Below are 27,267 nucleotides of genomic sequence, written 5' to 3' on the forward strand. Positions count from 1 at the left end.
ATCTCATATGGTGGTTGCAGTCGTGACTCGTGAGATGGTGATGCTGCACATTCAACCAAATGTGTAAACTGGTTGCTTTTCACCTCTGTGATTGCAGCACACTCTTTGGATACATGTGTGTGTATGAGTGCAAGGCCTATACTGTACAGTAAGTGTACATATACAGTTCAGTACTCAAGCATAGATCATGATTGCTTTATACTGTAGTGTAGGTGCATACAGCGCTGTGTGAGTATGGCTGCTGGCAGACGGTCCTCGACTCCTCATTACAGTTCAGGCACATATGGACAGCTATTAGCCTCTGATAATCCCCCAGTCTCAGAAATGAGACTGGGGGACACAGATGATCTCTGTGTTAAACTCCTTATTGTACAAAAGGAATCGCAGCAAGGCCATTGTCTTTTCTTTTTTGTTTACTTAGTTTTTGGCCATTTTCAGCTATATTCAGATAGCTCAGATAGTGCCAGGCAACCGAGGGCAAAGAGAGGAGAGACACGCAAGACATGACACCAGCCACGGGAGTGAGATTCAAACCCGGGTCCTCGCAGCTCACATGGAGCATGTGGTAAGTGCATTAAGTGGCTGAGCCACCACCCATTGTCCCTTTACAATCTTCTAATCACATCATTGCTGCATCACTGACTTCCTAAGTTCATGTTGTGTAAATACAGACTAATTAGTTGTCCCGCCTCGGTAGGCTGTTTGGTGTCAATGGATATCATCTGGATGCTGTCTGGTTACTAGGGCTGCAACTATCTATTATTTTCTTAACGTTATTGTACTTTTTCAATTAATCAAATAATCTAGAAGTAAACTTTCTCAAACGGTATATTCATATACAAAGCAATGAATCGATTAACCATATTTGATACTTTGTGCCCAAAATAAGCATAGATTATGAATCGATTATCAAAATGATCAATTGTCGATAAATCCATCGAATAGATGGATTATTTCAATTAACTTGTATACCCCTGCATCTTTTAAGTTCATAATAGAACAGACAGGATTTCAATTTGTAAAACAAAATCAGAACCGAAAAAGACAAGTAGCAGCAAGCAGATATTGATGAAGAGCTGTGTAAGCACTTGAAACTGCAAAATGCAGATGTGTAAAGTGGCTGCATAAGGCTTAGTGGTACATACAGTGGGCATTGGATACAGCTATTATAAATTCAAATGTCATAGAAAGCCACAAAAGTTGAAACAAAAGATGGCTGTTATCAAACCACACTGCTCTTTTACGTCACAGCTATTTACCACTTCCTTTTCTACTGAAGTCAACAAAACAACCCCCGTATAACATGGGTTAAAATTGTATAAAATGTATAAGATAAACTTATGAACTATTGCCTGAATGACATTACGAGTGTATATTTTCCTTACCCTAAATTGTCCCCAGAAAGTTCCAGGAGTTCAATCTCGTCAGGTCCCACCTCATCAATCCCAGTATGGCTCTGGGTCACACTGCAACATCCCATGACCAAAGTGTCCACTCCTCAAAGCCTTGCAGTGACTCCTAATGTACCTTTAGCTCCAGTCTCTCCACACAGTGAGTACCATCTGTCCAGTGTGACTCATCCACACCAAAGAGACGTGATATTCGACGGGGGCTGGTATTGTGTACCAAAAGAGGATATTCTGCACCAGGGAAGGAGGGGGTTGAGGCTAAGCCCTAGTTTCCTCTTTTCGCCACCAAATGCATGTCCATGGAGGCTCAAGAAAGACAGAGGTGTCAAAGCAGAGTTGCTAGCCAGCCAGCTTGGTTCTTCCTTCCTGTTTGTTGCCTCAGTGCAGGGCACCAAGCAGCTTCCTCACTTGGGTTTTTTCAAACACAGCCTCGAGCAGGCAACGTGCTGTCACTTTAACTTCTGTCAGGAGGAGACACGCTTTGTTGTCATTGACTGTCAGACACAGTTGACCTCAATGTCATGGTAACAGGGTTGAACAATTGCAATCAGAAAACAATTAAGCTGCTGAGCAGGCATTCCCCTCATGTTTTCCAAGCAATCCTCCTGATGTTGTCAGCCTGTCTTTGGAGGCACCTTGCAGGTGAAGCAACAGATTTACAGAGCCGTTGGGAAAGACCAGACCATGTAGGCAAAACGGTGGAAGTGTAATGCCTGTGTTTACATGTGCAGAACCTGAACGTGGACTGTGTCAAGCAAAGTAATAAGCTGTTATGAAACCATGAGGCAAGGGGTTACTGTCATAACAGTAAACCATTGCCACGGCACAATTGTACCTTGTGTTAATGTTGGTGGTTAGGAGCTAGAGCAATGTGTTGCGTGGGCATGAAGTATGAGTGCACAAATCATGTCTGTGTATTCATCATTTGTATGGAATCTTATTTGAGGCAGGAGGAGAGTCCACGGGCCATTTGATCTGTTTCTGTCACGTGAAGCACAAACCACAATGCCTCGCCCCTACAGCTACAGACGCTATCGAACCCTGCTGTATGGTGTGGTTTGTGGTTGTCTTTTCATTGCTCCATTTGCAGCTGCAGAAAAAAGGTCATGCTACATCCGGTGATAAAAGATAGACAGATACATTTATAGATTTGTTGAAAATTACATTTTCATTTTCGGACAGACTGACTTTATTTGTTACCATTATCCACTGGCATCCCCATTTTGAGCATGCCACAGCAGGCAAAACATTTCAAAACAAAGAAAGGTTAAACAATGTCAGAATCTTGAAAAATAGCAGAGAAATGTTTGACAGATTCATCAGCAATGCAATGCCATAAAGTATAATCATTATTAAGAGAGATTACACTTTATTATATACTTTAATAACACATTACACTAACATGTTGTTTTCTTAACCACTCCCTGATATTTATCCAGATTGAACACAGTAATCAGTTCTATGCTAGAATTAAAGCATTGCAGATGTTGGATTTCTGCATTATGAGGCATTATGGTTTCAGTTTGTCTTTCACGTTGATCCCTATGTTCCTTGACTCTTCTCCACACTCCTGTTGATCAGGTCCATGTCTGTTTTCAGGACTCTCCATCCACACAGAACGTGTTGTGCGGGACAGTGAGTAGCGAGAGGAGACTCTCGTCACCTCGCTCAGAGACGGTGTTGAAAGCGACGTGACATCACTCATCTCCTGGAGTGACTCAGGGGGCCCGAGGTGGACTGGGGGCCCTGAGAGGTGAAGCCAGGTGCATTTGCTCAGCTTGAGTTCAGTCCGGGGCTGAGACTGTGACTTGTGCAAACGCAGGTGGTGTTTGGGGGGCTCCACAGGTTTAGCTACAAGATGTGGTTTTGGATCGACCAACGGGCTAGCGGCTGAATCTCGAAGTGCATGCATTGATAGGTGTTCATTTTTTGGAACACAGTGATGGACGGTGGAGGTTGAAATTGCAGCGGGGCAGTCAGCATTTGAACTGTCCTCTGCACTAGCAGCCACCAACTGACTCACACAGGTTTCGGAGGAAGCTGTTGATGTAATTTGGCTCCTTTCTCTTGATTTCCTCTGAGTACACTTTTCTGGTGCAGAGTTTGGCGTCTTCTTGTTGGCTTTCAGGTCAGACACTCTCTTCGGTTTCTTTCGACCTTTTCTCCTCTTGCGGCAAGGCAAAGCAGAAGCAGGGGGAGATTCCCCATTGAACAGAAGCACAAACTCCCTCTGCCTGGCCAAGGGTAGGATTTGCTGTCCTCTGCGAGACTTGTTGAAGATCTCAAGGGTTAGATCTAATGAAGATGGAAGGAATGGGGTTAGGATGAGCAAGCAGGTTCAGGGGTGTCACACCGTAGGCTATCAAGTTCTATTTTACAAATGAGCAAATCAAATGCGTGTTATGAGTATACCACGCAAACAGTGAATAGTGTCGCTATTACCAGTAAGACCGTCAGGTCGCATACACAAACTTTAGAAGGGTAGCCAATAGGGAGGTAATATGGGAAATGGGACAGATCCATGTTGACGACATGACTTTAGAGATACTGTGTACCATGCGTGATTTTAGGGCAAAATCTGTAGGAGCAGTGTCTAAAAATGTGTTTTGCAAGAATCAGCCTCATGGTGGCGGTAGAAGAGGGCCATGTGAGAAATGAGTTTGGCAACCAAGGAGTGTGTGTGCAAAGTTTGGCATGGATAGGGGCAACGGTGGCGGAGATATGAATAGGGGAAAAGTGTGACGTGACGTGTGACGGACAGATTGACTGACAGACTGACGGACTGACAGACTGACATACTGACAGCCAGTGGAGGTTTTGATAGTAACTGCGACCTGACGGTTGCAACAAAGTGCTCTAAAAGTGTTCTATGAATATTCTTAAATAGTTAGTTACGCATCTCTCATGTGGCCTGCATGGTATGTGGGTCTACATACGTTTGTGTAATATGGCTGAGAGTGCTCTTGAGAGTGCTCTTGGCACAAGTATTTCATCGTATCTATACTTGCATGGATATATGTGACAATAAACTTGAACCTGAACCTGAATTGCATTCTTATCAGCAGGAGTTCAAAATAAGAGGATTGATTGTGATTAGAAAATAGCACCAAATTATGCACTCACCTAAAGTCTCCACAACAGCATCAGGTATCACTTCCTTCAGGACCCTACAGTTAGTGTGGAGAGCTGGGTTACAGTTCAGCTCCAATAACCAGACCTTTTCAGGGTAAATGAAGATGATCTTGGTCAACCAGAAAGATAGACACACAAACATTTTCTTTTGTAAAAATAGTAAAAAGTAAAACATAAATAAATATATAATTATCATAAGTAATACCTTGAATTCCTCATCAATCATAAAATCACAGCCAAACAGATCAAATATGCCCAGCCTGCGGTCCAGCTTGGATTTGACCGCGAGAAAACACTGGGTCATAATCTGCTGCATGCGCTTCTGATGACAGAGAGAAAGAAACAAATCATTTAACCAAAAAAATAAATAAAAATAAAATGAAAATAAGATTTTAGCCTAATAAATAAAAATAAAATAAAAATAAGATTTTAGCCTCTATAGCTCAGTGGCTAGAGTATGGATCTACCACCACCACTGCCAGGGTTCGGGCTTACTTTTTGAATGGGACTGCTCTCATGTAAAACATTTGCTCTCTCTCATTCTACTGTAAGCTGTGTTTGATTAAAGAGTAGTTCACCCCCAAAATGACCTTTTTTCTAGCGATGTATTTGATTACTCACCCCATGGAGACTTCAATAATATGTTTTTGTTTTTGTCGCATTCCTCGCCAATAATTTGATTATAATAGATTTACCTCTGGATGGAGACCCAAATGCATGTGGTATCAATGGGCCTACAAAGAGTCTCCTCAAATTATTGGCTTAGGAATGTGACAAAAACAACAACAACAAAAAATATATGATTGAACTCAAGTCTCCTTGGGTTGAGTAATCAATAGAAAGTCATTTTGGGGTTGAACTACTCCTTTAATGTATCCATCAAACAAGTGACAAGTTAACTAACCATTATTTTCATAATTGATGAATCTGGTTCTTTCTTTTCATTATACAATTAATCAAGGACATGAAATAATCGTAAAATCAAGTAATGAAGTACAGGCAAATGCTCATCACAAGTTTGAAATGTTTACCCAGAAATCACAGACATACAAGAATTCACATTTTGGTGTGCACATAATACAGTAGCCTATAGATATTTTTACATGAGACATCACTAAGCATATTATACATGTTTTAGGTTTATTATCATAAAAAACAATTAGTATTTTAATGAGCAACACTCATTAGGCTGCTACAATATAGGCTACTAAGTGGTTTTACTGGTCAGAGTTACACAACTCACTGCAAAGGCACCCATCACCCAGTCCAATGGCAGGCCTTTGGCAGCCCTGAACCTGTCGTTGATATAGGCGTTGAAAGTCTCCATGGACCACACTGTGTCCTCCTTCACCAAGCTGTACAAAGGATGCTTCTTCTGCATGCACTACAAAGAGCCAGCAGGGGGAGCAAGAGACACACAAACAGGTGAGAGCTAGCTGGAGGGAGGGTCGTAGGCTAGGAGGGTCGAGGGTGATGATACAATACTATTGCTTTGAAGATAACTCAAATAAAGGAGCATAATATTACTAGGCTGATTTAGTTTTATACTTCAGCTACAGCTGGGTAAAAAAAGAAAAAAACTTGTCAAGCTGCATAATCACTGAAGCAGCATAATATGTGATTGTGTAGTAGGCCTACACCTGACCCGCCGCCTACACAGTAATGTACTGTAAGCAACACAGCTGCAGCCTGTTAGATTTTAGGTGGGGGTTGTGTAAAGTCGTGTAACCGTCCAGAGCATGCATGGTCGAGACTGACTGAGCCACCTAAAATCTAACACAATCCCATTTGGTTTGATTAGCTGCAGGCTAGGCTGCAGCTGTGTTGCTTACATCAGTACAGTACATCACTGTGTAGGCGGGTGTAGGCCTACTACACATTCATACAATGCTGCTACAGTGATTATGCGGTCACACGCACACCTTGGTACATTGCAGCTCAGAGCGTTGTCGCCTACGTGTCTGCCATGTTTTTAATCTGCTATACATCAGCCTGGAGGTTCGTTCCCCTCAACTCAACTCAACGTGTATAATTTTCTAGCATACAGCTACTCAGCTGGGTTTGCAAGTGACAGTGTAAACATTTGGGAGAAATTATTCGCCAGCCATACAAGCTCCAGCATTGCAAGTAAGGTGAATAGTGATGAGAGAGTGTTTTTTACTGGTGATTCAGTCAGAGTGTATGAAAGGGTGCGCTCGTTTTATTGTCCACGACATTGCAAGCGGCGCGAAGGCCAGCGGACCTTGGTCCTGCTCTTCGCCCCCGAGCGCCGCAGGCGCGAGTGGCCGCGAAGAGCGGGCCAGGGCCGCGCGGCCGGCGGAGCGCCGCGCGAGTTACGAAGCCGTGGTGAATGCAATCGTTATATTTATGCCCAGGCCGTAAGGCCTGGGCAAGCCCACGATAAACGCCCGCGCAGTCCGGTGCGCATTTCCGAACGCACCCTTTCCCCACACTCGGACTGAAACACCAGTAAAAAACACCATCCCGAATAGTGATAGGGGAGAAAGAAACAGTGCCATTTCAGCCTAGAATAGAAACTTTTTTGACCAAAGCATCACACATGAATGGGACAAGAAATGTCCCCTCTGTACAGATTTGTAAACAGGGGGGACATCTTTAGACTTTATTTTATTTTATTACTCCTCATGTAGGCCTAATGAAGAATGTGGTAGCAGTAGCACATTGGGAACACTGAGTAAGTTTCTTATTATATTTATCAACCATATTTTCAGAATTGTGAAAATGTATCAATTTCCTCCATATTAAACATAACAGGGTGGACATGTTATGCTTGACTACAACAGTAATGTAACCTAAAACATTGATAAAAAGGCAAATTTAACCATGCTACTTACACTTCTTATGGTATATGATTTCCTATCAAAAATGTATGCTACTTTCTGAAGTCATGTGGCCCTTAGAGGAATTAGTCAGCCCTGGGACATTTACAGGGGGGACAGTCAACTGAGGCACACGCATTGATTTGAAACAAAAAATACATAAATCACAATTTATAACATTTGGTGAGAATATTAGAATACAATACATACTATATATATATGTATATATATATGTATAATAATATATATATATATATATATATATATATATATATATATATATATATATATATATATCATTATTATTATTATTTATTTATTTTTATTTTTATTTTTTTTTGGTTAGAATTTTATTACTTATATTTGTAACTGAAGCTGAGTAAATATGAGGTGGGACAGGACATTTAGCTTACTTCTACTCAAACCAAAGTGATTATCTTATATTTCATTCACCCTGAGTATTTTTTAAATATTTTTCCTATGTTGGAGAACCTTAAACAGTCTAAGATAAGCTTTTTGTATTTTCGTATTTTTGCTTATTTTACGAGATATGCTGTATTATATCATGGGGACACAAATGGCACTGAATACTAGGAATGACCCCCATGTGAAATGACGTTAAACCAGTAAGACTCCCTATTTCTATTCAACTAGTAAGACGCCTCAGGGCGACATGGGTCTTGCCTTGGCCATCTGGCCAGTGATGTATATCGGACCAGTTACCCATATATGGAGACCCCTGTGGTACCCATATATGGAGATCCAGTACTGTTAATGGTACATCCCTTTATGCATATACATGGAGATCCCTGTCGGAACCAGCCACACAGATATGGGCTGTCTTCCTCCATATATGGGCATTCCCATTATGAAGTCCTGTTAGATATGGGCTTAATATTGATAACATCAGGGATCTCCATATATGGGCATAAAAGGGATTCTGAGTGGTGCCCATGACATCAAAACAATCCCTTTTATGCCCATACATGGAGATCCCTATCTGAACCAGCCACTTAGATATGGGCCATGTATTGGCCATCTGGCCAGTGATGTATATCGATGACATCAGGGATCTTCATATATGGGCATAAAAGGGATTCTGGAGGAATACCCATAGATGGACTTTTACAGGTGATGTCACGTGTGATGTCACAGTGATGTGTCGGGAAGCACAGTGTCAGGCGTGACGTACAGACAGAGATACGCGGACAGGATGTGCCGGTTTTCATTGCGACCGTAAGGTCGCAGTTTAGTATGAAAACCTCCACCGGCCGTCCGTCGGTCACACGTGCGGTCGACCGCACGTCACACGTGCGGTCGACGTGTGATGAGGTCACGATGAGTCATCTATGCCCAAATATAGATTTCTAGGTCAGATGGCCCATAGAGTTTGTGATGTCAAACCTAGCAACCCAATATAAACAAACCTGATGTCAGACCTGAAGTATCCTTTTATACCCATATATGGAGATACAGAGATCTCCATATATGGGCATATTAGAAAGCCCATATATGGGCATATACGGATGACATCAGGGATATCCATATATGGGCATAAAAGGGACAAGGGCTTACAGTTAAGAGATCTCCATATATGGGCATATCAGAAAGCCCATATATGTTCATATACTGATGACATCAGGAATATCCATATATGGGCATAAAAGGGACAAGGACTTACAGTTAAGAGATCTCCATATATGGGCATAAAGGGACAAGGACTTACAGTTAAGAGATCTCCATATATGGGCATAAAGGGACAAGGACTGTTACAGTAGATATAGAGATGTCCATATATGGGCATAAATGAACAAGGACTGACAAACACTGAGATCTCCATATAACCTATGGGAATATAAGGGACGAGGACTGTCAGCTTGTAGACCTATTTTCTAAATATTGTTGTACATTAAAAACTTGAAATGGGTCGTTCTGCATAGTACTTGGGATTTGTTGATGTAAATGTTCACATAGAGTGTAATAATTGGTAAAACAAACTTTTGGCCTATTTGTGGAGATAAGCGACCAACGGTCGCTTATCTCCCGATTAGGGAGTCTTACTGGTAGTAAACTTGCGACCTTCACTTAATGGACAACAAGTGATGAAAAAAACGATATGTGTTATGTCATGCCAACCTATTACAGGAAGCTACTGTGGCCAAAGGATGACTGATGACTGTAGACATCTGGAAATCGCCGGTTTGACCCTCAACTCAACCAGTCTGTGTCTGGAAGAAATGTCCCTGAGCAAGACACTAAACCCCTATGAATGACAGGTATGTTTGTCAACACCCCTAAGGTACCACAATTATTATTATTACCAGTAAGACTCCCTAATCGGGAGATAAGCCTGAATGAGAAAGGCCATCTTCACCTAATCACTCTGGATGCTAAATCAAATGAGCTTTTCCATATTTTCCAATTATTGGCCATAATTTCATCATGACATTACAGTAGTTAGGATTGGAAGTGTTCATCTTTGGTAAAGGTAAAATACTTCAGGGCTGTGATATATAGTAGGCCAAACGTTATTATGTCATGTGTATATTGTAAAAGTTAAACACTATATACTTACTTGATCGTGGTCCCGCAGGACTGTATATTAGGTCTGCTCTTTTTTTCCCTCAACACCAAATGTCTTTGCGAGCTGATCCACAAACTCAAAACTCGCTGCATTGCAACATGTAAGCTTGTAAATCTGTTATTTGAACTGAATGTTCGCCCCAGAACAGTAGGGTTTATGTTCAATTGCTTGAACTATTAAATGTTGGTACTGGCACAATAATAATAATATATATATATATATTTGTATACCCCCTACGCCCCCACTTGGAAAACCACTCATCCAGGTTGCTTGGAGCATTGCCCTGTACTGGAGTTAGTTTCAAGGAAAGTCCTCGCCTCACTTCAAAAAAGGAAACATAGCTGGCCTAGTTTCCAGTAAAATACAAGAAGAAATAATTGTATCACTTCTTCCCTTTTTCATTGTTGTGCAGAACTGTCACCAGCCCAGTACAACCCGATGTTCAACTGTAATCATTTATACAGTATGTCCATGTAATATCAAGGCATGTCATGAAGAGATCTCACTTTCCCAGTTCATGAGGTCATTAAAACTTGAAATTCAGAGATACTGTATTTCCTCAAAACTACTGTGATGGAACAGGTTGTCATATCTGCTTTAGACTATCAGGTAAGACTATCAGCCTGAGCTCCATTTCTGATCTGGTGTCACCGGTTCCCAACCTTTTCTGGATCAGGGCCCACTTGAAAATCTCTAAAGCGTTCATGGAACACCCATCTGACCACTTAACACGGCTGCCGTGTCGATGGAACTAACAAAGTATACTTTAAGTTCCTACTCATCTGTATCACAATGTTTCAAGGTATTTTTTTTTTGTTATGTTATTGAATATAAAAGTATTTGGGGGCCCACTTACAATATTCTCATGGCCCACCAGTGGGCCCCGCCCCGCAGGTTGGGGATCGGTGATGTAGCTCTGTACATCAACAGTTTGATTGCAAAATAGTGGTACTCATCTAATACTGTAGCTCTCCAGTCTGCTTGACATCTCTGTGGAAACCTTCATTCAAAATCTGTTCCATGCTGCTGTCAGTGCTGTGCATTCAAATCTACCTGGTTTGTCAGGTGGGCAGACAGATTGTTCGATTTGGGGTCGTAGCGATCACAGGTCAGTCGTACGTAGCCATGGCGAAAGAAGACCATGTAAGGTGCTGTGCAGGCAATCATCAGAAAGGAGCGCACGTCAAACTTCCGCCCTTTCAGGAGCAGTGGGTTCTGGATGTACCTGTGGGCAAGAGGAAACATTTGTTGTTAGCTTGTAGATCTGCTATTTCTTTTTAATCGTGAAAATTTGTCTTTGAATATATGTATTTTTTAAGCGTACATTTGTTACTCAGATTTTGTTCTGGGGGGGTCCCTGGAACTAAATATTTTGAGATGGGGGTTCGTGGCCAAATACATATTATTTTGGGGGTCCTTCACATGAAAATATTTGAGCACTACTGACACATATTCAAAGACTAGCTCACACACATTTTCAAGATTTTTTAAAAATAGCAGATCTACAAGCTCGCAGTGAGCTTGTATATCTGCTATTTTTATAGTAGTTAAAGTTATACCATGTAACTTTTTTTATAAAACAAATCTTAAAATTGTCCTAACTGTTAAATCGCTAAAGTTTTAGAACCCCCACTCTGTTATTTTCAGCTTCTGAAGCCTTCTCTTTATATGTTTTCTATGAGTTGTGAGGGGGGGAGAATTTCCCGGCAAAATGATGTCATCTCCCACATGATACACTACCGGCCAATCACAGCGCTGATCATACACCACCGGCCAATCACAGCGAGTCTTGCTGTCTCTAAAGGAAGTAGCTTCCCTCAGCAACTGTGTTTACATTGGTGAAGGAATCTTGCTTGCTACTCCCTCAATCCTGGTCTAAAAATGATGGGAATCGTATCGGCGAGGCGGAGGTGCTCGCGACGGCCGCGGGGGTCCGCGGACCCTCGTTCCGGTGGTCCGCGGCGACTCCGGCCGAAAAAAGCAATACCGCTACTGACCACTAGTTGAGCAGCTTCCACAGTACAGCTTTAAAGCACAATATAATGCGTTACCAGTTCCCCCTATGAAGAACATTCATGGGGGGCCCGCAGTGAATCCTTGTACCCAGGGCCCAGAATTTGGTGCGACACGCCTGCATGAGGCCACAGCCCGCCATTTTATTTTTTATCCCTGGGACCCAATCTACACTGAAAAATCCTCAGTGTTCATTTATCCATCTCTGAGAATGAGAATGTACAAATGGAGGAACCAAAAAGGCTCCATTTGGTTTCATTGGCATGGAATCATTTGCATGGAATCCTCGAAATGGAATGTACAGAAGAATAGTTGAAATGTGAAGAATTTGTTCACTCACTGTTGTACAATGCGTGCCTGAGGCTGGCGGAGGTGCATCTTGTACTGTTGGCTGTCCTCCAGATCCTGTAGCATTAGTCTGAGGGTGGTGATGTCCTCCTGGCTTCTCAGGAGGAAGATGCCTCTCCCCTGGTTCAGACCCGTGGGCTTACATATCCACATGCTGCTCGCACCTACTGTAGCAACCAGGCAGAGCAGTATAGTAAGTCTGCCCCAGGGGCCGGGGTGTAAGAATTAATGAGAGCCCTCTCTACAATATAGTCTAGTTATAGTCTCTCAAACCAGAAAAATATTCCTCAATCTTTGAATGCTGCATAGAGTCTATAATTACGCCCCCAGAAATAGTACAAAGAATGTTAACATTTCCGCTAACAAAAATATATTTTAAAATATATTTTTGAATTTCTATTTCTGCTAACCAGCAAGCTATCTACTCTATATAATTTGATTTACAGTAGGAATTATTAATTACGCAAAGTAAGTGGAGGGGAGACGGACATACTGTACGCTTTAACAGGCTTGAACTGTTTTAGTGCTTCTGATGTACAGAAGCAGAAGCATTTGAAAATTGTGTGTGGCAACTAACTGTTTTGTCTCGATAGATAGGCTATTTTAGTTATGTTATTGGAGATTAATTTCACCCCCATAAAGTTGCATGGACATTTTCAAAACGTAGCATAATAATTGCGACCAAAGATCGCAGTTTACGATGAGAAACGTCACAGCTTGTCCGTACACGTGTAGACGTGTATACGGTCTATGGGCAAATGTCATCATGCTCTGATGTCACTGAGTCAGGGGAACCACTCTACCAGAATGGGTTTGCCACTCTGACTTCACGCTCTGGCTTCACTGTGATGTCACAGTAACAGAATCCCTTTTATGCCCTGATGTCATCAATATTATGATGCCCTGTTAGAGAGATCCCTGTGATGCCAGGGGTAACAAATCCCTTTATGCCCATATTTGGAGATATGGAGATCCCTGTGTTTCCAGAGATCCCTGATGTCCACATCCCTGATGTCCACATCACTGTGGCGCGGCCTCGCCCTTTAGGGTGAGGTCGCTTGTCGCCCTGAGGCGTCTTACTAGTAATACATACAGTACAGTTATATAGTGCTTTTCTAGGTACTCAAAGTCGCTTAAAACATGCTAAGCAGTGCATGACAAGAGCACAGACCCAGCACCCCCTACATTTACACCACTCGGGAGAGGGAGGGCAGCAAAGTCTGCTAAACTGATCTGTTCAGGTGAGCTCTATCTGAGACTGAACCGTCCTGTACATGTTCTACAGATGCATTCATCTCCCAGAGATGACAAAGGTGACTGTGTGTTTTGTGTTGACTTTCAGATAACCATATGTTCGCCATTACCGTACCTCATATGTTATATTGACATAACGTTGAGGGTTTCGGGCCTCAGTGAACTGAACAACACGCAAAACAAACTGTATGGTTCAGTGTTGCATTGTCGCTGAACCATTCCTTGTGCCCATGCTGGCTACAAGTATGGTCACTAGAGTGTTATACAGTTCACAGTGGTGGAGAGTAACGTATATTTACTCAGGTATTATACTTAAGTACATTTTTATGGTACTTTTATTATGTTGTTATAATATTGCACTTGAGTATTTCCATTTCTTATACTTTACCTTTACTCCACTACATCTACTACAGGGTCAAATAATGTACTTTTTACTCCACTACAATTATTTGACAGCTTTAGTTTTACAAGTTACTTTGTAGATGTAATCAATCAATCAATCTTTGATTTGAATTTAGATTATTATTAGTCCTATTAAATACGGTAATTAGGATAGTACAACATCTGAGTACTTCCTCCACCACTGCAAGCTACAAGCTTGGCCACTGGAGTGAGTTTTGTACAGTCCAATAGCAACATAGTGTACAGGCCTGGGAGCCTGTTGAACATTTCCCTTTGTGTCTCAGCCCTGCCCTCTTCTGACTGGTGGCCATGGCAACCTGTTCCGCTGGTGAGTTTCCCATGGCCTTATGGGAGGTGAAGTGCATTAACCCCTCGATGAAACGCTCAGCAAGGTTGCTATCTATCGTCTTATCATCATCGAGGAGTGGAACAGTTAATCAAACGAATTGATTTAATGGATTATAATAAAAAAATATATCACTTTTTCTAAGTATGATATAGTAATTGCATGGTATCATATCCATCGATTTAGTCAATTATTGTTTTTAAATGTGTCAATTTGTTGATGTAAAAAACACGCTTCTAAATGTTTCTATCAATCGAAGAAGTTATGGCAAAGAAAACTATTGACAGTCACATTAACATCACCAGGCAAATTCCATAATTTCTGTTCTCTTTGCAAAATCAACGACTGGAACAAGCTCTTGCTAAGTTTTCCCACGAACGCCCCCCTCACAAAACAAGAATCTAGTTTAACCAGTGTGATAGCATCAGCATGCTATTGTGCAGCACTGTGTTGCCATGTTTTACCTTCCTGTAGGGCAAAGAAAGCCTTTCTCTCATCCTTCACATCCAAGCGAAATGTTTCAGGAAAGAAATCCTCCATTTTCAGTCTCCTGCTACAAAGCACATAATGGGGAATTATCATTAGAGGCCATGAATAATGTACGGGTGCAATAGTTAATCAAACTAATCAATGTAATCAATAAGCAATAAGCAATAATTTCATAACATAACTATAAAAAAGTGCTCCTTGGAGCACAGGTCTCCGCCAGGTCAGGTAGGTTATTGTGGCCTCCTGATGGCACACTATAGGGTCATAATGTGAAAAGTTTGCAATTTGTACCTAGTCCTTTCACGGCAATCGGATGTTCATGATTTAAGTTTTAGTTTTTTGTTTTTTTCAAAAAATCGTGCTAAAATCTAACTGCTGGTGGTTCTATTACATGCCAATGTGAAAAGGGTGACATTTCTTCCTCTGCCTAGTGAGAATGTTCATGCAAAATGTAATGGAAATTTGCGTTCATGATATGAGGTTTTGTTCAAAACAGACTGGTAAACTTTTCCTGCAAACTTTGGAAGACAATCAGGATGGAATATGAAACATCCGACAGACATGTTTGGTTTAATGACTATAGAGATAGTGTGTACCAATGTATGTGATGTTTGACAAAATCTGTAAGAGTAATAAAAAAAATATGTTTTGCAAAGATCGGCCTCCTGGTGGCGCTATAACGGGCCCATGTGAAGAATTCAGGGCAGAGGTTCTGCTCTGGCATTCAGGGAGTGTGTGTGCAGTTTCACATTGATCGAGTCAACGGTGCCGGAAATTAGCTGTCTACAGATGGACACATGGACGGACACAAAACAGACAGACAGACAGACAGGGTGCAAAACATAGTCTCTGTCATGCCTTCGGCTTGGCGGAGACAATTATAGGCAAAAGGTTTCAAAATTCTATTTGTTTGGATTTGATAGGCTAACTACTGTAGTGAAAATAGATGATATATAAGAGTCGCATTGCGACACGTTGGGAGCTTGTAGTTCTGCTATTTTCTAAATGCTTGCATGCCACCGTAGTACGTCGACGTTATTTTAAAGTATAAAATAACGCTTTAGTGGTTAATCAATTCGTTGATATATAAAAAATATATAATAGCAGAAATGTAATCAATAGAATACTTGCTAAGAAAATAATCAATAGTTGCAGGCCTATTACAGACCACAGGGAAGTATGAATGGAGGCCATGAATTATGTAGAACGGTCACGCCTGTGTGGCTTTCCTCTTATCTGTTAAGTGTTTTGAAACCAAAGGCGTCATTTAAAAATATAAAAAATAAATAAAGGATGTCAAGCAGATCTACAAGCTCATGTGTCACCATGTGACCTGAGCTTGATATTTGAAAAGAACCATGGGATGTGATATAAAATTCAAATATGAAAAAAGCAGAATGATCCCTTTTAAGGCTATAGTTGGATTCCAAGATTTAAATTAAAGGTATGGTTTAATTTATAATCCAGCTATTACTATAGGTGAAAATGTGATTTTCCTTTGGTGCTCAATGGTTAAGATGTAAGTTCATCATGTAAAGAATTTCAAAATCTTGTAGTCACAGTAAATAGTTTTCAAGTGAGAAGTCAACGTGAATTAGAACAGTAATTTGATTCTAGTATCTGGGGTCAATTTGTACTTTAGACTACCATATTGCTGCCTTCAGTAAAAACTCGCCTACAGCTAGTTCATGCAAGCAGGTCACATCACTGAAACCTGAGTAAACAGCAGGTCTCTGCTCCAAGGAATACGTTGCTCCAGAAATATCCTGACATCACCACAATCTTGTCACATTGTATGCAGAAAGTTGTTATATTCTGCCCCGAGATGTTTGCTACCATTGTGAACATTATTTATCGAAGCCAAGGGATACAGTACCAGAAGCCATTAGTGTGCAAATGAGAAAAAGAACTGACCGAAATTCAAAACATCACAGTATTCTCTTACGACATGTAACAATAGAGACAGATAATGGTTCATCCCTCCCTTATGAAACCGGTGTACCTGTTTTGGAGAATGGATTTTAAAATTCAGTCAAATCCACAAGAGCAGTGTTTCTCAAAGTGGATTCCAGCCTTTCCAGGTACTCTATGGGTTCCTTTAGGGGGTCTAAATTGACCCATACAAGTCTGTAACTCTAACAGTGTACAAATGGAACCAAATGAACCCGTCATTGTACACTGTCAGAGTTAAGGGGAGACCTTGAAATGAAAGAAATTGAGAAACACTGCACTAGAGGAGAGCTGTACTATTTGTGTGGATTTGTTGTCTCACCTCTGCCCTTGACCATGGTTGGTTTTGGCACTGACACGCTCATACTCTCTGAGACTGCAGAGAAGACCGATCTTAGTGGTCAGAACCTTGTTGTTGGGAATCTGGAACACCAGCTGTTTACCTGGATGCAAACATGGATGGAATTCAGATTTTTATGGCATGACGCCGATGGGCCCAGGCAACCCGATAGTACTGTGTGTGTGTGTGTGTGTGTGTGTGTGTGTGTGTGTGTGTGTGTGTGCGTGCGCGCGCGCGCGTGTGTTTGTCAGCACATTAGCAGATCATTGGTGCTTTGTTCATAAACATCACGCCTACAGTAGTACAGTAACTTGCTATCCATGTTAGCTACAGATTGCATAGGGAAGCCATGCCGTTATTAGACCCTATCTTGTTTTATTAACCACTTTTCTTAAACGCTACCCCGTGATTTTCCCTCTACACCAAATCTCTTACAGCCCACAACGTGTCACATTGCAATGCGTTGTGAACTTGTAGATCTGCTATTTTGTCAAACGTTCATCCTGGAATAGGATGATGTGGGGATGTATGGATGTTCACCTAGCTCAGTACTGTTCCATAGAAATAGAAGTTCTCCTGTGACTCATTTGGACTCTCAGCCCCCCACCTCCCTTGTAAAACAGAAAATTGCCATTGACAAGATCTGTAGGTGGCGCACTGGAGTAACTAAAAAAGAAATCCGTCCAGTGGAATATTTTCTTTTCTCGACAAAAAGTGTATATATATATTTTTTTTAATGTTTTTTATCCCACGATTTTTGCAACCCATTTTTCTCACCCGGTGACTGACTACCTAACCTGTAGTCCTGGTTTCCGCTCTCCCCCTGCTGCGCCAGGGGACATTGGGGAGCACCCGGCTGGCTAGGGGTAGTATAGAAACCAGGACTACTGCATGTTTTTGTGTGAGGGCCTATGCCCAAGGAGACACGGGGAGAACATGCAAACTCACCACAGAGAGGCCCTATCGCCAACCCCACCTAGGGTGTGGGTGCTGATGACGCGGGTGGAGGAACACAAAAAGTGTATTTTACATGGAAGGTGGGGGGTTGAGTCTTTCCACCAAAGAGAGTAGGCTTTCAAAACATTAAGACTTTGTTTTGGTGAGTAGCAAAAGTGTATTCTTTATTTTTATTAAATTCGAGAGACTGTGCTACGGCGATATGAAACAAATGCCCAAAGAGTCACATAGCGTTAAGGAGAACTCCTATGGACCAGAGCTAACGTTCAGCAACGATGATGATAGTGTACAGTATAACAAAAAATACCAGGTGTGAGGTGTCCCAGTTTTATGTGCGGGAAAAGCAGGGTACTGTAATTACTATAAGGGAGTGTAATGTATAGAATTACCACAAAGTGTGTTTGGTGTCAACTCACATCACCAATGACTGCTTACCTTCTCTGAAGCTGTAGTAGTTGGCTGCAGACTTGGTCTCGCACCACTTTAGCTTGAAATCCTCCCTGCGCATGTCGTAGATCCGCCTCCATCCTTTGCTCTCGCAATAATCGCTCACTCTAGACCCAGAGAAAATCCATCACACTTCTACTCTTACCAGTTACCAGATACTGTTATCCACAGGTCATGAGATCATGCAGTTTAGCTGTAATACATGGATATGAAATGTCAAAAATAGCCAATCTACCTGTAGATCTGCGATTTTTGCACATTTCTTTTAATGTTTGAAATGTTTTGAGAGTTTCAGAAATTTTGGAAAATGTTACCCTATAATGACATGCCCCAAAATAGGGGCAACAGGCTATAGTTATAGCTATTATCTAAGTTATACAGCTATTAGTTTTACTTAAAGAAATTATTCAATTAAGGCATTGTTTTAGGAAGTGATCATCTTTATTGTTTGAACGAATATGAGACCAAACATATAGTGCAAAAACAGAGTGATTTGGACTTGTATTTACATTTGGGCCCCGTTGGCTCCTCCGAAGAAATAGAAGGGCCCAGAGCCCCGGGGTTCCCTCTCTCTGTCTGGGTAGGAGAGCTCCTCCACTCGCCTGGACGTGGTTCTCCTGTTGCTGCTGACCACACTGAAGTAACGCTCCACCAGACACACACCTGACACACACACGCACGCACGCACGCACGCACGCACACACACACACACACACACACACACACACACACACACACACACACACACACACACACACACACACACACTTATTACTGTACTTGTGAGGATATCGTCATCGTCATTTTAGGAACGGTGCTTTTGTTTTATCATTTTTGGCTATTTCTTACCCATCTACAAGCTGTGGGCTTTTACTGTAGATCTGCCATTTCCAGTGCATGAGACCAACCCCAACCCCTAAACCTAACCACCAAATGTCTAATCCTGGCCTTAACCACAATCTGAATCTTTTCCTAATTGTAAGTCCGACTCCCTATATCTTTTTTTAACCATAAATCATCCATTTCTCTACTAGTCAGGACCAGCAAAATTGTCTATTTCTCCAATTCTACTATATATTTGTGGGGACATTTGGCCCTCACAATTATAGTATTATTACAAGTGTACCTGTGTGTACACACACACACACACACACACACACACACACACACACACACACACACACACACACACACACACACAAAGATGAACCGATATCAGCAATCAATCATTTTTTGGAAATTTGTTTTTCAATTTAATTCAAATGCTGCAAATCGTTAATGTAAGTTGTTGCTTTCACTGATAATTACATTAGATGACCTGTTTGAGCTCATGCGATTGTACAAAAAATAAAACCAAAGGCCCTTCCATACTGGAAGCGTGTTTTTTGTTGTTGGTGCGATTAAAAGTTGCTGTAAGTGATAGGAGACACAGCGATATCCCCTGTTACTGAACAAAAACTAATTAGCAAAGAACTAACAAATATCACTTATATTATAAATACTGTATGTTTTTCAAACTGTTGCTGGAACACAAATATTAAGTGGCAATAAACTAAGTAGATTATTCACCGTGAATAAAAGGCATCAACTATATTGTTCGTTTCATGCTAAATCACGCTCCCGGTGTGTAAAGACCTTAAGCAACACACAGTTGTAGTGGTTTGAATCATGAGACGGCCCACCTTTCCCCACACACACCTGGCCCTCCATCACTGCTCCTGCCCTCTTCCTCTGCACTCCCCTGGCCGGAGCCCTCTGGACGCCTCTCTGTTGCCTCCTGCTGTACCTGCTCCCGACGTCCTTCTGACTTTACCTCCTCATCGATCCTGCGCTTTGGGGACAAAGGATCTTGTCCTCCTGACACCTCTGTGTCCCCCTGAGTCCGGATCGCCGCAGGACACTTGTCCCTGCAGGAGAGCTGTGCCTCCTCCGCTCGCGTCCCTGCGTCTCCCTCCAGCAGCCCCGTCAACCCTGCTTCACCCTCGGGGCTGGGCTCAACCCAACACTTGGATGACGTCATTCTCCGCCACTGACCCACATCGTTGGGGGAGAATCGCAAATTTCCATTGGGGCCTGGCGGTCAGCCAAGGGGAGAGGTGGACCTCTCTGTCTGTGTCTTGGCCCTACAGTTAACAGAGCAGAGAACACCAGGTATATCCAATTCTGTAGATTGAGTCAAGATAGACTTGAAGTACATTGAAAGGAGAGCACTGGGGATGCCTTCTTTCATCCTGCTGTATACTGCACACGCTTGAATCTAATTCTGATTGGCTATACGCTTCACATTACGTATAGCCATCATGTATGGCGTGACATCAGGTATATAGCCTATAAATAGGCAACCACACACCTTTCTAGTTTCATTTTAGTTTTGAAGCTTTAGTCTATAGTTATATAGTTTTGTCAGTCAATACATTTATCAGTCCTAAAACAACAAGTGTTAGCAGACAAGCCAGACATGAGAAGACAAAAACATACTCAACATACATACAGAACATAATCTGAATGAATGTGGCGTTGTGCACTGGCTGTCAAGGGGTGGACTCTGACCTTACTGGCTGCTGCTTCTAGAACTGGAGAGGGTCACTTCCAACTTCCCATGAAGCAAGCACACGGTCAGCAAAAATGCATGAAACCTACTTTTAATCCCCCTCCTCCACCCAAATGCAGTCCGCCTCGTAGTCTAGTCCCAACAGGAGCTCGGTACCAGAGAAATGGCAAACTTACAAGCTGAAGTGGAGAACAGAGAGGTGAAGTCGACTGGCCAATCTTCAGTCAGTGTGGGCACACTTGCTAGACCAGTGTAAACAATCACTGGTTGCTCTGGCAATGGGCCCCTAGGCAACAGTTGCTACTAATTATATTGAAAACAAGCCATACAATCAACCCAACACATACCGCTCAAGGATAAGTGTCCTGAATTGGCCCTGACCTACGTTAAACACCATTCAATATTAATTGCCAGTAATCCTTTCGTCAGTGAACCCATGAGTAACATGAGAACAGGCTGTCAATCAAAATGGATTTGTTGGCTTTCCAACGTATTATATTCAGACCTATCCAGACGTAAACAGCTGAAGGCTGAAGTTGTACTGGTCAGTGCTGAAATGTGAGTACAGTATATCACTACAGCTATATGCTGCTAAAAGCACAATTCCCACTCATTCCAAACCGGGGGCGCCCACTGGCCTAGAGTTCCAGCTCTGATGCCTGACATCGCGTTGCGGATTCGAGTCCCAATCCCGACGACCTTCGCTGTGTACTCCCCATCTATTTCCACTGTATACTATCAGTAAAAGGCAGAAAAGCATATATATATATATATATATATATATATATATATATATATATACTGTATATATAAAAAATAACATAGAAAACCACCCTCACCAGGGGTGCGCGCAGCACGGAAAATAGACGCTTCGCAATCGCAGCACGTTTCACCGTTTTAGCGCTCCTTCAGCAGCCTTTTGCTTCTGGATTTCTTGCGCTTTAGCGTTGATAGTTCTGTCTTCTAAAGAACGTCCATTAAGCCGGCCTTGCAAAAGCATATAGATTTAAGCAAGTGTCAACATGAGCACAAAACACATATATGCATACTATAGGGTAAGAAAAGGCTCTGGCAGTTTGATTGACAGCCTATAATTGCAGGTAGGAATGATTTATTTTATATTTCTTTAACATTATTGGCTAGAAGTAGGCTAAATCACTGTATTATTAACCAAATGGACGCTATATGTTATGCTATGCTCTTGGCAGAAATAGCAGATGGTTGTATTGGCTCCTCTAATAAAGGAAAAAATCACACCCGTGTGAAGTGGAGCTGTGTGTGTGTGTGTGTGTGTGTGTGTGTGTGTGTGTGTGTGTGTGTGTGTGTGTGTGTGTGTGTGTGTGTGTGTGTGTGTGTGTGTGTGTGTGTGTGTGTGTGTGTGTGTGTGTGTGTGTGTGTGTGTGTGTGGATCATGTGTACCGATTTTTGTGACATTTGAAGAAAATATGTAGGAAAAGGAGCAAAAAGTGTGTTTTGGAGAAAATTCAAGATGGCGGAAAATCTATCATGGCGCAAATGGGCGTGGCCTATATGGGGAGATGCGTCATGACCCAAGGAATCCAGGGAAAAAATATTTTTAATTTTCCGACCTACGGTTCAAGAGTTACAGGCCAAAACGTAAAGTGGGGTGTTATGGCGCCACCATGCGGCCAAATGACACAATTTTTTTTTATTTAATCCTTGAAATCATTATGAACCTCCTCTCCAAGTCTTGAAACTCTAGCCCCTATGGTTTGCGAGAGACAAATAATTGAATGTGAGTTTTTGCGATTCCCATTATAAGTCAATGGGGAAAATTAATTCACTAATAAATTAATATCAATTAAACTATTGAACCTTTCTCTTAGCAAGTTACTAGCCCACGATTCCCGAGTAAGCCGGTCGATTTGACATATGGCGCGAGTGTGTGGTGGCAAAACTGTGGGACTAGTAGCGTGCCGAAGTTTAGGAAGTTCAGGCTACATACAGACACACACACAGACAGACAGACACACAGACAGACCCACACGGCCACGTATAGGGAGCCTGTGCTTCACACAGCTCCAAAAATATTGAGTCTACTGTCGTCTGCTGCATCAGCAGTCAGTCAAGCCAGATTTATATTTATTCCGACACTTTTTTGGGGCATCCTACTACTTCCACAATCTTTGAGCTATACATTTTGTTCAAACTTCAACCTGTTCAGCTTTACGCACTTTTGCTTGTACCTTTCTCTTTCCAAATGTTTATGCTTTTTGAGATAAAACGGTTTCCCTGTGGATTCCTCTGGTAAATTAATTCTGTCTTACCATTTATATTAGGCTACTGCTAAAGTCCTTCGGATGAGGGATGTGTACATTTTCTACTGTACAAAATATACTTTGTGCGTCTTTTCAGCGAGCCCACGCAGTTTCTGCAGAAAGGTCTGTCAACTTAAATAAAAAGGAGCTGCTGAGCAAGAGCAGTGTGCGGGTGGAATAATGGAATAATTTTTCATGATTGCTTCAGTTTTCACAGTCCAACCCACCTGCATCCGAATCAAGTGGATGTGTGAATAGTTCCTTTACATAGTTTAAGGTCAAAACACTGCCAGTCGGGGTGCCCGCTGTCCTAGCGGTCCAGGCACATACCACATACTGTAGGCCATGATGCCTGACAGCACGTTGCGGGTTTGTGTCCCGTTCCTGACGACCTTTGCTGCATTTCACTCCACCTCTCTCTCTCCCTCTTTCCTGTCTATCTTCACTTGCGCTATCAACCAGTAAGACTCCCTAATCGGGAGATAAGCGACCGTCAGGTCGCAGCGTGATTTTAGGGCAAAATGTGTAGGAGTAGTGTCCAAAAATGTGTTTGAAGAAATCGGCCTGATGGTGGCGCTATATGGGACAGATCCATGTTGATGAAAAGAGTGTAGACATAGTGTGTACCGATTTGCGTGATTTTAGGACAACATGTGTAGGAGCAGTGTCCAAAAATGTGTTAGAAAATATCGGCCTGATGGTGGCGCTATATGGGACAGATCCATGTTGATGACATGAGTGTAGACATACTGTGTACCGATTTGCGTGATCTTAGGGCAAAAATTGTAGGAGCTGCGTCCAAAAATGTGTTTTGCAAGTATCGGCCTCATGGTGGCGCTAGCAGAGGGTCATGTGTGAATCGAGTGGAGGTTGTGGTTTGGCAGGCAAGGATTGTGTGTCCAAAATTTGGCATGGATCGGGGCAACGGTTGCGGAGATATGAGCAGGGCAAAAGTGTGACGTGTGACAGACAGACAGACAGACAGACTGACAGACAGCTGGTCGAGGTTTTGATAGTAAATGCGACCTGACAGTCGCAATAAAGGCAGAAAAGCCACAAATAAAATCGTAAAAAAAACAACAAACTACTACTGTATCTACAAATTAGCTTTCAGATCAGGCTGTAATGCAAAGCAGATGAGTTCCTGAAGAAAAAAAAAAGAAAAACATGTTGGTGTCATTGGTCATAAAAGGATTTGACTCGGATGAATTGGCTGAATTCCTCGCGAATTGTTATCCTGGCAAACTGCTAAAAGTTATATTTTGAAGTTACTGGATGCAATGCCAAGTATGCTGTTGAGCAACATGGCATTTGTCTCCTCGTACAGTATGGAAAATCCACTAATCACTCCCTGTCTCAGTGATTTGATTACTGAGGACCCGCCCAGGCCCAACCACATTGGCAATTAACCATAATCTCCTCTTCCTCCCAACTGCCTGATAATTGACCGGGAGGGGCGTCTTTTCTAACAAGCATCCATGCAACCATACAATTATGGATCATCTCATCATGAGGCGTGCATATACCCTCTACGCCAGTCTTGTTCATGTCTTACGAAACGTATTTCACCGTAAATACCGCAAAGTAAGATACCGCCACGAGCCACACAGCCTGTTCCGTCATTCATGAGGCTTTGTAAAACGCCTCATTTGGAGAACAAAAATGGCAACGACCATGAAACGGGTCTTTGGAACGTTACAGGCTGAGGCACCCCATTTATTATTATGGAGGTGTATTTCTTGTGCAGAAATGCTTTGTGTTTGGCTGGTGTTGAGCCAGTGTCAGCCACACCTTGATAAAGAGCCGCCATCTGATAGACACACTGTGCAGAGTGCCGCGTAGGTGGACAAAGAGAACAGGTTTGTTTTACAGCCTCACCGATCCCTCAGCCCGCCATCTGCCAAGAGTGTGCGAGCGTGTGTGTGTGCGTGTGTGTGTGTGTGTGTGTGTGTGTGTGTGTGTGTGTCATACACCTGCGAGGGCATATGTTTGTACATGAGTATATCTTATTTAATGTGTGTGTGTGTGTGTGTGTGTGTGTGTGTGTGTGTGTGTGTGTGTGTGTGTGTGTGTGTGTGTGTATGTGTGTGTGTGTGTGTGTGTGTGTGTGTGTACATGTATTACTATACTTGTGAGCGCCGATGTATGAGTATAGTAGAATTTGAGAAATAGACATTGTGAGAACAGTTTTCTTGGTCCTCACATGAGAAATATGGAGCATATTAAATATGATTAGGATTAGACATTTAGAGGCTTTAGGAGTTGGGGTTACAGTTGTGCCAGATTATGACCTAGCTGTGTGCCTGTGTAGTGCACCAAAAGCAGCAGCTCTATATTATTTTCGGCTCTAGGGTTGGCGTTAAAATATATGTAAACTATTTTGAAATGCCATTCATAAAATTGCTGTCCTCACAAGTTTAGTAATACAAACCTGTGTGTGTGTGTGTGTGTGTGTGTGTGTGTGTGTGTGTGTGTGTGTGTGTGTGTGTGTGTGTGTGTGTGTGTGTGTGTGTGTGTGTGTGTGTGTGTGTGTGTGTGTGTGTGTGTGTGTGTGTGTGTGTGTGTGTGTGTGTGTGTGTGTGTGTGTGTGTGTGTGCGCGCACCTACCAATGGGCGGGCCTTGCCACTGGGCGGTGACACTGCGAGCTGTGTGTCTTTGGAGACAAGCCCATTCCCATGTCATCTCAACCGCCTCTTGCACCAGGAAGTACTTTTGCAATTACAGGGGTGCTGCCTGCAGCAATGGTGTCCCTGCACAACCCATTATTTGGAAGGATTCTCCTTGTCAAGGTGTTATAGGGGAAGGAATGGAGTTAAGTTACAATGTAAAGAAAGACCTGTTTCAATGGGGTCTCTCTCTCTCTCTCCCACTATTCATGATTTCCTTACAGAATTACAACGGCATTGAGGGTGGGGGTGGGGGGGGTCTGTGAAAGAAAGCAGCGTTCCCATGGTCTTGAGCCGATCCATCCCACCGTAGGTGAGACATACAAGATGGGTATATGCTCAAGTCGAGTTTCACTAAAACTGGTTTTGAAACTCATCCAAAACCGCAAGGACAATGCAGTGAAACTTCATTCTTTTGGGAATAAATGTTGCAAAATGTATTCATTTTGGGGCATATCTGCTTTTTGTCGATACGGGACGGTGAGGACATACTGTCATAAAGCATGTATGCAACCAAGTTATGGAGGCTTGGTTCAACCCAGGGTACTGTTCTTACACGGGCATGTGACTAACTGAGCTACCTGGTTATGTGGTTAACCTGGCCTTCTCTCCCCATCCCAATCTATTGCGTTTTCCTTGTTATATTTCTGTATCTTATATTTGATTTATTGCTTGAAAAAGCGCCCATTGATCTCAAGTGACAACCTGGTAAAGCTGAATTAGAAGCTTAATTAAAGCATAACTAACTAGAAGCAGTGCTCTTCCGAGCACAGGTCTCCGCCAGGTCAGGTATGTTATTGTGGCCTCCTGGTGGCGCTATAATAGGCCAATGTGAAAAGGGTGCCATGTCTTCTTCAGCCTTTCACTGTAATCTGGCGCTGCATTCATGATTTGAGGCATTTTGTTCCAATCCAATCTTGCAAACTTTGGAAGCCAATTTTAGCCAATTAGGATTGAATATGAAATATCTGACAGATCCGTCTTCATCACATGACTATACAGATACTGTGTAAAGATTTGCGTGATTTTTGGATAAAATATGAAGGAGTAATATCCAAAAGTGTGCTTTACATAAGTCGGCCTCCTGGTGGCACTATAAAAGTCAGATGTGAAGAGTGCAGTGCAAAGGTTTTTCCTTGGCCTCTTGGGAGTGCGCATACAACGTTTTACAATGATCGGTGGAGTTATAGGGTAAAAACACATATCGGCCTGTTATAGTGAGGCTGATTTGAAAAGAATCAAGTGGCATTTCTTCCTTG

At 42.3% G+C, this 27,267-nt stretch overlaps 1 protein-coding gene across 1 annotated transcript; it reads right to left on the reverse strand.

Moving 5' to 3' along the window:
* Window positions 1-2,919: 2,919 nt before the first annotated feature.
* On the reverse strand, window positions 2,920-20,531 carry ttll10 (tubulin tyrosine ligase-like family, member 10; the record flags this gene model as incomplete). The annotated part of the gene is made up of 11 exons (XM_080732819.1): window positions 2,920-3,704; window positions 4,533-4,626; window positions 4,747-4,863; window positions 5,785-5,925; window positions 11,019-11,190; window positions 12,319-12,490; window positions 14,775-14,878; window positions 17,090-17,210; window positions 18,500-18,618; window positions 19,021-19,146; window positions 20,194-20,531. 11 exons carry the CDS (start codon window positions 20,529-20,531, stop codon window positions 2,920-2,922), a joined length of 2,289 nt encoding a protein of 762 aa, XP_080588945.1.
* Window positions 20,532-27,267: the final 6,736 nt, after the last annotated feature.

The sequence above is a fragment of the Nannobrachium achirus genome (assembly GCF_963921795.1).
Source record: "Nannobrachium achirus genome assembly, chromosome: 9".
Taxonomy (NCBI): Eukaryota; Metazoa; Chordata; class Actinopteri; order Myctophiformes; family Myctophidae; genus Nannobrachium; species Nannobrachium achirus.